General features: G+C 37.2%; 1 protein-coding gene across 6 annotated transcripts in view; it reads left to right on the forward strand.

The window, feature by feature from the left end:
* Positions 1–12807, forward strand: part of PRTG (protogenin) — a 132786-nt gene that overhangs the window by 99835 nt on the left and 20144 nt on the right. For all 6 annotated transcript variants that reach the window (XR_009007580.1, XM_057543425.1, XM_057543424.1 and 3 more), the window contains 4 exons: positions 4116–4211; positions 5246–5432; positions 6120–6247; positions 9339–9509. Coding sequence is in view for 5 of the 6 variants with exons in the window: in XM_057543425.1 (XP_057399408.1) it covers positions 4116–4211; positions 5246–5432; positions 6120–6247; positions 9339–9509 (582 nt within the window). In the remaining variant the exon portion in view is untranslated. The remainder of the gene's footprint in view (positions 1–4115; positions 4212–5245; positions 5433–6119; positions 6248–9338; positions 9510–12807) is intronic.

Raw genomic sequence — 12807 nt, forward strand, 5'->3', positions numbered from 1 at the left:
TTTGTGGCTGCTCTTCCTGACTCTGCTGGTTTCCCCCTAAACCACATAGCCTAAGTCTGCTGAGTCTTGTGTAACCAAGCACCACATACGTGGCAGTGCTTGACTCAAGAAAGGCTGTAACAGGCCCTGGGAACCGGCTCCCTGTGGCATTTCACAGCGTTGATCCTGAGTGTCTGCTTTGTCCCTTACGCATCAGAGGGTCTTTGCAGAACTGTAGAGTTTTAAGACTTGTGCCACTTTGCTGTGGTACATTATTTGTGCATTTAACTGTACTTAACATATTGGTCCTAAACTTTATTCTTTTACTCTGTATCCTTAATTTTGTTAATTGTGCAGCTGTTCTCAGTTTCCTTTCTTAGCTGGTAACTTTTATTGCCTGGTAATGCTCATCTTAACATTACGTGAGGGCTCTGGTCCTTGGGTCCCCTCTTAAATTTACAAAAGTAGATGAAATTGAATTTCTAGCAAACTGATGAACAATAATGAGCCAGGTTTTTCTGGGGTCTCTGGATTCACAAACCAAAATAATACAGTGACGAGATTTTGAAATTGGACTCATTTTTAAAACCTAGGAGAGAGGAGTACATGGCAGATGCAGGTGACCCACAGCTCAGCTTGGCCCCCAACCTGGCACTTTTTTTTTTTTTTTTTTAGTGTGACGAAATGTTTATTATAAGTTCAAGCATGAATTGACACCAGAGAGTCCATACGAAAGGGAATCAATGTAACATATAGGACAGAGGACTTATTCAGATTTCACAACTCACTAGACATCAGAATATATACATCTTTGATGAAGCCACAAGAATGTAATGTGTGTATAAAGGCTTTTATCCATAGTGGCACTTTTAATTTTTTAAAATAGCTTCTTTATAGAGCATGAAGAGTAGATCACATGTGAACAAAGGTGAATGGATTTTTCCCTTTCCTTTACATTATTTTTCCTACCAGTATGTCCTATAATTTTATTTTTTTTCTACTAAAATAATTTCCAATTATCCTGGTTCATGTTTTACTTTTTTTGTGTGGATAGAAAGGAATCTCGTGCACCCAGTGTACTCTATTTGCCTGCCTGATGGTTTGCCTCTTCCTGACCTCACATAAACTAGCAGGGGGAAGGAGCCCAGCATTGGAGACTGTTCCTCTGGCTACGTGGATGATTTCCAGGTGGGCGTCAGAAGAGCTGCCTCTTCTTGTGTTGGGCTTGCTGGCGTCTGTGCTGAGTGGGTAATAGCCAGGTGCTGGCCATGTTGAGGAACCAACTCTGTTCTCCCATCTTCTTAGGACATGTAAGCTGCTTCTGTCTGATCAACAACAACAACAAAAAGGTTAATTCTGGATTTAAAATTTAGTGTAAGCAGCTCATTTTTTGAAAGAGGAAGAAGGGAAAAACGAATCAATTTTAGGGCTAAAAATAAATAACCATTCCAGAGAAGTATTTATGAAGTATTGACTGATTGTTTGTACAGTGGAAAAAAGATTAATCTCTCCACCTCTAATGATAACCCTCATCAAAATCAGCTTTCTATGAGAGTTTGCTGTATCTGTGTGTGGTTCCCTGAGAATGTGAGTTACTGTGGGCAAATTCTGTTTCATTCTTCCTTTTCTATATCTCCTAATTCCTGGTGTAACACCTTATCACACTCAGGAGGCTTTCCTAAAAGTACTCTTCTAATTGAATAGAGACAGAATAAAGAAATATGTCTGAAGAACTTCTGCAGAGATCCAATTGAATTTCATTTATACCCATTCAGAAGGAGTATTTGAGATACGGAACTCAGGATTCAGTTGACTAATGAGTTCAGCAATAAGAGGAAAGAAAGAAGAAAACAGATTCAAATGAAGTAGCCATTGATCTGAACAGAAACCTTTTGAGTCTTAGAATTTCAGTGCTGAACATTAGAAATCATTTCAGTGATGAAATTCAAATGTGGTTATGTTTTCTGATAATTATTTTATAAATTGAAAATATTTCTATGTTAAAATTCATTATAAGGAGACATACTTGCTGTGACAAAGGCACATGTATTTGTGTAAATTTAAAGGCCCTGTACTTTGTCAGAGAAATAGCCACAAGTTCCTGGTTCCGCTTTGTGTGACATTGGACATGCTAGTTAATACCTTTTTACCACAGTTTATAAAATGGGAATAACGTATATCTTACAGGGTTTTGTGATACTCAAATAAGATAATGTATCTAAAAAACATTTTCTATAGGATGGTCAAATGTTGTTAGTCTTCCCATCTTTCTATCTAGAAAATACAGAAATGTTCTAAGTTGTATAAATTTTTCTTCTTGTGTAATTTTGTCAAAACAGATAGAAATAAAATTTTTCTATTTTAGGACATCCTTTTAATACATTTTAATATTAAATATTAAAATACATCAGTTTCAAAAATATTTATACAAATTCTTAAATTACATTGGAGAATTTAATAAACTTTACATCTTGTTTTTGGATATTAAATGTTTGAATTCAATCTAGAATTATTTTTATTATTCTAAGGGTTTTTTTTCACATTTGATATATCTATTAAGGATGATTGCTTTCCCTTGTGAAATTCCCTTGGATTTATTTATGTGTTTGTTTTATTATTATTTAGAGAAGTATAATACAGAAATGCATTAAAATTAGAAATAGACTTAGCGTATGATCCAGCAATCCCACTTCTGAGTATATATCAAAAGGAAATGAGATCAGTACCTCAGAGAGTTATCGTGAAAACAACCTAAATGCCTGTTAACAGGTGAATGGATAAAGAAAATGGGGCATATATATACAATGGAATGTTATTCAACTTTTAAAAAGAGGGAAATCCTGCCGTTTGCACAACATAAATGAACCTAGGGTACATTATGCCAAGTGAGATAAGCCAGAAAGACAAATACTACATGATCTCATTTATATATGGAATCTAAAATAGTTAAACTCATAGAAGCAGAAAGTAGAATGGTGGTTGCCAGGAGTGGGGGAAATGGGGAGATGGGTACAAAGTTTCAGTTATGCAAGATGAGTAAGTTCTGGAGATGTGATGTACAGCATGACTATAGTTATCAAAGCCGTATTGTATACTTGAAATTTACTAAGTGTATAGATCTTAAATGTTTTCACCACACATATACACACACACAAATGGTAACTAGTGAAGTGGTGGGTCTTTTAATTCACTTGATTGTAGTGATCATTTCACAGTGTATGCCTATATCAAACGTCAAGTTATATACCTTAAAAATATACAACCTTTATTTAAGGTCACTATACCTTAATGAAGCTGGGGGGAGAAAAAAGAATACATTATTTCTGAATAGTTTTATTTTTGCCCTAAGCAAGTATTACTTTATAGTTAAATGTTATCATAAGCACTTACATTTAAACGTATTTATATCATTAAACTTCTTGAATATCTTCTAAAGTATATTATTTAAAATTGTAACCACTTAATTCCTCAAAAACCTGAAAAAAATTTTTGTTTTATATGTATGGGATGGACTTCAGTTTCTGTATTGTGTTAGTTAACGAACACCAGTAGAGGGAGCTCCAACTCATCTTTCTTGATAAATTTAGCTCTCAACTGAAAATGTAGGTTTGTGGAAAAGGGCACGCAGTGAAATAAACTTAAATAATACGTGGTTATAAACATTTTCAAAGGTACTAAAGAATGACAACTGTAATTCTTCTTACCTCTTAGGGGGAAAACAATCTCAGTTTGATTTCCATGCTTTTAAGTTAACTACCCTCAAATAACTAAACAGAAAACTTCTATGTAGCATAACCACTTGTAAGGAATCCATCAGGCAGCCCGAGGCTTTTAAAATCAAGAATCTATGTCTGGTCAGTTGAGGAAGAGGAGGAAGAACAGTGGTGGTAATGTTATTGTTTGAAATAAGGTTAAATAAAATAAAATTTTATTAATTGGTAGATAGTCACAATAGCAATGTCATAATAAGGTGAACTGCTGAGTCACTGTGTAGAACAAGGAGAGAGAAAATTTTCATTTTACTTAGAGCTCTTATGCATTCAGAAGGTTTTTAAACCAAAATCTAGAAAGGCTGTAGAACCTTTGTTCCTATCTAGAGGGCTGGGCCTAATTATTACCTGTTGGTTTCTTTATAGACCCGAGAAGAAAATACCATGTGAGATTGCTGGCTTACAACAACATAGAAGATGGCTACCAGGCAGATCAAACAGTCAGTACTCCGGGATGCGTGTGTAAGTAAGAGTTACAGTAGCTTGTTTCACAATGTAAGACTCATACTCTTTTTTTCCCTTCTTCCTTCTTCAAATTTAAGTCTCATTACTACTTGGATACCTTGGTGGTTTTATTACTTTCATATCCTCCAGGATACCTAACATAGTATCTTGAACAGGTACATACTCAGTAAATATTTAAGTGAGATGTATTTAATTATAAGAACCTATTTTAGTTTTGCAAGGAAGAGACCATTAGAAATTTAACTGTGGGGACTCCCCTGGTGGTGCAGTGGTTAAGAATCCGCCTGCCAGTGCAGGGGACACGGGTTCGAGCCTTGGTCTGGGAAGATCCCATATGCCATGGAGCAACTAAGCCCGTGCACCACAACTACTGAGCCTGCGCTCTAGAGCCCACGAGCCACAGCTACTCAGCCTGCGTGCCGCACCTACTGAAGCCCATGCACCTAGAGCCCATGCTCTGCAACAAGAAAAGCCACCACAATGAGAAGCCCATGCATCGCAACGAAGAGTAGCCCCTGCTCGCCACAACTAGAGAAAGCCCATGTGCAGCAATGAAGACCCAACGCAGCAAAAATAAATTAATTAATTAAATTAAATTTAAAAAAAAAAAGAAATTTAACTGGGAAAATAACCCTGAATACCTACAGGTACTAAGTTTTCTTTTATCTCCTTTAACCTTGAGGCTAATTATTTCCTTCCAGTTGCTATTCAGTTTTATTGCTACTGAGAGCTGTTTGGTTTTATTGCTACTAAAGAGGATGTCAGTCTAGTTTTAAGTCTACTGCTGGCTTTCTGAATGTCTTCGGCTGGTAGCTTGACTTCTCTGTGCTTCTGTCTTACATTCTAAGTATTGATAATATTTGATTCCTTATCCAACTTACGGAAAAGTCGCTCAGGTTTGAATGATACATCTCTAGACCACTCTGAACCTCTGGTGGAAGAAAGACCTGAAGGGTGCGGTGTTACGATTTTACCACTTTCTACGTTAAATGTTACGCCGTGTGGTAAGTTAACATTGTCTTTTTCAATAGCTGTTCGTGATCTCATGGTTCCTCCCCCGCCACCACCCCACCATCTGTATGCGAAGGCGAACACCTCATCTGCCATCTTCCTGCACTGGAGAAGACCTGCGTTCACCACTGCACAAATAATTAACTACACCATCCGCTGCAACCCTGTTGGCCTGCAGAATGCTTCTTTGGTTTTATACCTTCAAACGTATGTAGCTTCTATTAATGGTGGTTTTCTTTGCTCTCCTCCCCACTCACACTTCCTTCTTTACTATCTTGGGCCAACTTGAGCTTCAGCTGTAAGCATTTGTCTCAGAACTTATCTTACTTATGTCAGGGCGGGGGATTTTGCATCCTTACCATATTCAGTTCTGAAAACCGCATTTATTTTGAAATTTAATTTTCATAAATGATTCTTTGTTGTTGTTTCCCCAGCCTCATGCAACAAGATTAGACGAGAAACTATCAATATGATGACTTTCAAGTAGCTAAACTTAGCATATTTAAAGAAGGAAACAAGTCAATTTTCATGCTGGCATCAAAAAATAAAGCTAGTTATTCTGTTTGCTAGGTTATAGTTAGAAAGATGCCCATCATTATACTTTAAAAGAGTGATTTGACTTATAGTATTTCAGAAGAAATCCCTTTGATTTGGGACATTTCTATATTGTTAATTTCCTAGTTTCCTCTCAGAGAGGCAGTTTTTTGGCTTATTTCTATAATACCCAATGTAGCATTTTAATAATCAAATTAGAGTGCTTTTTAATCTAAAAAAATTTCTTAAAGAAAATGAGGAGGTAATAAATAATAACAGTAACCTGTATTGATTGGAAATACTGACAATCTTTTAGAAACAATGTGCTACCAGCATTAACTACTTTATTACTCATTATAGGTCAGAAACTCACATGTTGGTTCAAGGTCTAGAACCAAACACCAAATATGAATTTGCTGTTCGACTGCATGTGGATCAACTTTCCAGCCCCTGGAGCCCCGTTGTCTACCACTCTACACTTCCAGAAGGTAAAGAAAGCAGCTCCCCTGTGGGTTTTATCTACGTATTATACACACACACACACACACACACACACACACACGTACGTCACTTTGAAGAAGATACTACCCTGCTTGCCACCTACCAGTCTACGTGTATGTATTTATTTTGTTTCTTAACTTTTGAAGTTTCTTATCCTTTATTACAGTAAAAATATTTTTCCCCTCAATGTATTGCACAAGCAAGTGGGCTTAAATTTAGGGTCTCTTTAGGGGGTGCTACATTTTCTAAGAACAGGTGTGCTGTGCAACAAGGCTGCACCCAAGTAATTTAAAATGGAAGAAAGTGAGTAACATATTTAATGATGTTAGGAGCCCACATTAGAATCTAACGTGAGCGGTAGCCTGATGCTGTGCATAGTGCAGTATAGATGATACCTGATTGAGCACCAATTCTGTAGCTTACCAACGGCAGTTGCTAAAGTATTTCATGTCTCTAAACCTGCATTTCCTTTTTTTAAAAGTTAATTTTTATTGGAGTATAGCTGCTTTACAATGTTGTATTAGTTTCTGCTGTACAGCAAAGTGAATCATCTGTATATATACATATATATATCCCCTCTTTTTTGGATTTCCTTCCCATTTAGGTCACCACAGAGCAGTGAGTAGAGTTCCCTGTGCTATACAGTAGGTTCTCATTAGTTATCTACTTTATACATAGTATCAATAGTGTATATATGCCGGTCCCCATCTCCTAATTCATCCAACCCCGCCCACCCCTGGTATCCATACATTTGTTCTCTACATCTGTGTCTCTGTTTCTGCTTTGCAAATAAGTTCATCTGTATCATTTTTTTAGATTCCATATATAAGCGATATTATGCGATATTTGTTTTTCTCTTTCTGACTTACTTCACTCTGTATGACAATCTCTAGGTCCATCCACGTCTTTGCAAATGGCACAATTTCATTCCTTTTAATAGCTGAGTAATATTCCATTGTGTATATATACCACATCTTCTTTATCCATTCCTCTGTTGATGGACATTTAGGTTGCTTCCGTGTCCTGGCTATTGTAAACAATGCTGCAGTGAACACTGTGGTGCATGTATCTTTCTGAGTTATGGTTTTCTCCAGGTACATGCCCAGGAGTGGGATTGCTGGGTCATATGGTAGTTCTATTTTTAGTTTTTTAAGGAACCTCCATACTGTTCTCCATAGTGGCTGTATCAATTTACATTCCCACCAACAGTGCAAGAGGGTTCCCTTTTCTCCACACCCTCTCCAGCATTTGTTGTTTGTAGACTTTTTGATGATGGCCATTCTGACCAGTGTGAGGTGATACCTCATTGTAGTTTTGATTTGCACTTCTCTAATAATTAGCAATGTTGAGCATCTTTTCATGTGCCTCTTGGCCATCCATATGTCTTCTTTGGAGGAATGTGTATTTAGTTCTTCTGCCCATTTTTTGATTGGGTTGTGTTTTTTTTTGTTTGTTTTTGTTTTTTTGATATTGAGCTGCATGAGCTGTTTGTATACTTTGGATATTAATCCCTTGTCAGTTACCTTGTTTGCAAATATCTTCTCCCATTCTGAGGGTTGTCTTTTCGTCTTGTTTATGGTTTCCTTTGATGTGCAAAAGCTTTTAAGTTTCATTAGGTCCATTTGTTTATTTTTGTTTTTATTTTCATTATTCTAGGAGATGGGTCAAAAAAGATCTTGCTGCAATTTATGTCAAAGAGTGTTCTGCCTATGTTTTCCTCTAAGAGTTTTATGGTGTCCGGCCTTACATTTAGGTCTTTAATCCATTTTGAGTTTATTTTTGTGTTTAGGTGTTAGGGAGTGTTCTAATTTCATTCTTTTATATGTAGCTATCCAGTTTTCCCAGCTCCACTTATTGAAGAGACTGTCTTTTCTCCATTTTATATTCTTACTTCCTTTGTCATAGATTAGGTGACCATAAGTGTGTGGGTTTATCTCTGGGCTTTCTATCTTGTTCCATTGATTTATATTTCCATTTTTGTGCCAGTACCATACTGTCTTGATTACTGTAGCTTTGTAGTATAGTCTGAAGTCAGGGAGCCTGATTCCTCCAGCTCCATTTTTCTTTCTCAAGATCGCTTTGGCTCTTTGGGGTCTTTTGTGTTTCCATACAAATTGTAAAATTTTTTGTTCTAATTCTGTGAAATATGCCATTGGTAATTTGATAGGGATTGGATTGAATCTGTAGATTGCTTTGGGTAGTATAGTCATTTTCACAATATTAATTCTTCCAATCCAAGAACATGGTATATCTGTCCATGCATTTCCTTTTCTCTAGAATGATGGTGAAGGTGTAGATGGTCTGTAAGGACCATTGCAGCTCTAATTTAATGATGCTGAGAGAAAACAGAGGATATTTATTTAAGTGAGCATTGGGCTGTTTTGCTATGGTTTTGGCAATATTCCATATGTGAGGTAGTGCCCAGAACCAGCTCTTCACACCTTTAGCTCATATTGAACATGGGCTCCACTAAAATCCCAAGACTTCACTACCTTTCATAAATATAAGGTATTAGTCTAAGATAGATATAAGGTAAAGGTAGATAAGATATGAGGTAAAGTCTGTCCTTTAAATTCACTGATTCACAACGATTTGGAGAGTAACTGAATGTTTCAGTCTCAGAAGTATTTCTTGAGTGGCTTCCTAGATCAGATTAAATATACATTCTATGCATTTTACTAAGAAATGTAGTTTAGCTTCAGTACCTAATAGAGTGAGTAATGCACAGGTGCCCTGGTGGAACTGTAAACCTTTCTAGTTGTCCATGTGGCAAAACAATATAAAGAGCCCTAGAAATGCTGACAACCTTTGACTTAGTAGTTCCTCATCTAGGAATCTACCACCTCCTTTATATATTTTTAATGTTTTAAACATTATAAAAATGAAATGAGTTTTCAGATAAAGAAGAGAAAAATCGTATTTTGATATGGTCACTAATGAGCTGTAAAAGCTGTGATTTTGAGATGTTTTTATAGTAGTTTCTAGTTTTTTAAACTCTTATCTGTGCCTCTCCAGGTATTTGAGTACTTAATGACCATTTTCTCCTAATAATACAATATTTTCTACATGTGTACACAGCACCAGCAGGCCCACCAGTTGGAGTGAAAGTGACATTGATAGAGGATGACACTGCCCTGGTTTCTTGGAAACCTCCTGATGGCCCAGAGACGGTTGTGACGCGCTACACTATCTTGTATGCATCCAGGAAGGCCTGGATTGCAGGAGAGTGGCAGGTCCTACACCGAGAAGGTATATATGATCATAATTTACCAAAGGGCATGAAAAGTAAGGTTATTAATGATAAGGAAACAAAGGGAAAGAGGGATCTAGAGTTTGTTTCGAATTTATGTTTATGAAGTAACAAATGATTAAGGATTTTAGTTTTTTTTGTTTTTTTTTTAAGAAGGAGTTTTGGTTTTCTGTTTTTTTTTTTGTTTTTTTAAAAAATTTATTTATTTATATATGGCTGTGTTGGGTCTTCGTTTCTGTGCGAGGGCTTTCTCCAGTTGCGGCAAGTGGGGGCCACTCTTCATCGCGGTGCGCGGGCCTCTCACCATCGCGGCCTCTCTTGTTGCGGAGCACAGGCTCCAGACGCGCAGGCTCAGTAGTTGTGGCTCACGGGCCTAGTTGCTCCGTGGCATGTGGGATCTTCCCAGACCAGGGCTCGAACCCGTGTCCCCTGCATTGGCAGGCAGATTCTCAACCACTGCGCCACCAGGGAAGCCCAGGATTTTAGTTTTGTTCAAAGGACATTGGGAAGCCATCAACATACTTTAAGCATGAGCCTGATTTCACACTTCTGAAAAATCACTCTGAGTATTGTGAATAGAAGAGGTTTGGTAGAGGAGGAGTAGGGGTAAGAGTAATGCAAGGAGACTAGGAAGTGATTGTTGCGGTCCAGGAAAGAGAATGATAAGCCCGGGTTAAGGTGGCAAGGAGTGAGACGGAAAGAAGAGGGTGGTTGAAAGACAGACAGTAAGGAGGTAAAATTAACAGGACTTGGTCACTAAGGGAGGGAGAGAGAAGGTAAGGAAGTGAGAATTGTTATAGATAATTACTAGATTTCCAGTGGTTGTGTGTCTTGCACTGGAGTAGCAAACACTGGAGGAAGACCTGGTTTAATGGAGAAGACTTTTGTACAGCTACTAAAATGGTCCACATGCAAATAAATTGACCCATATGAATATTAGGGTCCACTTAAGTACAGGGAAAAGCTGATTAGGGCTTAGGAACACTGAATTTAAATTGTTTAATACCAATTTTATTTTGGCTGAGAAAAACTGTATTCTAGAATTTAACATTCTTACTTCATGCTGTTATAATATGCCCTTTTTAAATTTTGGAAGCTTTCATTTGGACAGGTCTCATATGCCAATGTTTGGATGGACCATCACATAAATAGTAAAATTTCATGATTTTGATACTTCCTTTAACTTTTTATTGAATTATAGTTGATTTTGATACTTTTTAAATTCAGACATGCATGCTAAGAACTGTTTTCCAGGCAATTAAAAGCTTAAGAAGGATTTTGAGAAGGAAATTTGTTTTCCATCTACATATTCTAAATACTTTACAGTGCCAGGCACTTCCACATACATTTTAACTTTTAAGGGGAATATTTACCCAGTTAAGAGAATACACTCTAAGGTCACTTAATGTGGATGTAATCGATGTAACACTTTTGTAATTGTAAAATAAACAAATGGTAACAGAAGCTGGAGTTTTGATAGTTGCATATTCCTATTTTTCATTAAGCAGGTGCCCCACTAAGTAATGCTTTCCTAGTCACTGAACAGCCTGGAAAGTAATAATAAGTACCTGCCAGCAGTACAATTTTGTGTTTTATCCATTATCTATTGCTACCTAACAAACCACTCTAAAACTCAGCCATTTTATTTTCTCACATTCTCTGAGTCAGCAGTTTGGACTTGGATCAGCTGGGCAGTTCTTCTTTTGGTGTCTCCTGAGGTCACTCATGAGGCTCTAATCATCTCAGGGTTTCAACAGGGTGTGGGTAGCATAAAAACAGTGAGAGAATTCCAAAATCCGGGAGAGAGGGAAGAAGCCCCACATACAAATCTTTGCAGACCTCTGCCTGATTCACATTTGCTAACATCCCACTGGCAAAACGAATCATGTAGGCAAGCCCAGACTTAGTGTGGGAAGGGACTGCCCACAGGTATGGAGAGATGGAAGCATAGTTTATGCAGGGCTATTCATCTTACAGTCTGCCACAATATTCTTAAAATATATAATTCAGTTTTCATTAATTAATTCCAAAATGATTTATTGACACAACATTTGACCAAGTGACTAACCTGATTTAATGGGTGTTATATAAGTACTAATAAAAGCATTTTGATCTCAGGAGCACATACTTCCTTTGGCTCTTCATTTGTACCTGCCTAAAAAGAAACAGTATTTAGTTTTGGTTCTTTTTAATGCATTCATTTGTCAGTTTCAGACAAGGCCCAGAAAACAACATTTTTGCCTCGTTGATGGCCCAATAGCGAAATGAAATGTAATTAGAGGTTTTTACTTCTGTACAAGCCTTCCTAACTATATAATAAAGCATAGGGGGAAAAATTCTATTTTTGCCATTATGCTGCTTGTGTAAGTTTAAGAAACATTATCAATGAAGAGCTTTTGTCTTTTGTTAAATGTAAGGAACCTTTTTCATAGCTAATGCTAGTAATTCATAGAGAACAAAATAAAACAATATGAGTAAAAAGCAATTGAGTTTACTTTTTTCAGAGAGAAAAATATAAAGAGTTTGAGGGGGCTTCCCTGGTGGTGCAGTGGTTAGGAGTCCGCCTGCCAATGCAGGGGACTCGGGTTCGAGCCCCGGTCCGGGAGGATCCCACGTGCTGCGGAGCAGCTAAGCCCGTGTGCCACAGCTGCTGAAGCCTGCGTGCCTGGGGCCTATGCTCTGCAACAAGAGAAGCCACCTATGAGAGGCCCGCGCACTGCCGCGGGGAGTGGCCCCCACTCGCCGCAGCTGGAGAAGGCCCGCATGCAGCAACGAAGACCCATGGCAGCCAAGAAATTAATTAATTAATTAATTAATTATTTTTAAAAAGAGTTTGAGTTACTCACTTATAAACAAAAAGCAAAGAACACAACATGGCATTTAAAGAAAAAAAGAAAGTAGTCTATAGTATCTAATTTTGGCAACTTTTGGAAAAGATAATGGTGTAGAAAAATTGGGGGAAAAAAGAGAAAGAATATCAGTATCTCATATATATCTATTAATCTTCTATACGTATTATGTTTATACACATTTATGTGTATAATTAATTCACATATTTATTGCCAAGTGGAACAAGATTTTTTTCATTAGTCAAAACATTTTAAAAATATTCCTGGTGACCATATATTTGTGGCTAAAATGAGACATTGTAAAATGGGTTAGCAGAAATGCAGTATGAAATTATGCTTGTGTGTAATTTAAAGTGGGTCAGAAATTACAGCCTTTACCTTCCTGATATTGCTGTAAATCAGCACAAAGTACTCAATTACTTTAAAACCTACAAGGCACTGTAGGAAA

This window comes from Balaenoptera acutorostrata, chromosome 3 (assembly GCF_949987535.1).
Source record: "Balaenoptera acutorostrata chromosome 3, mBalAcu1.1, whole genome shotgun sequence".
NCBI classification, from domain to species: Eukaryota; Metazoa; Chordata; class Mammalia; order Artiodactyla; family Balaenopteridae; genus Balaenoptera; species Balaenoptera acutorostrata.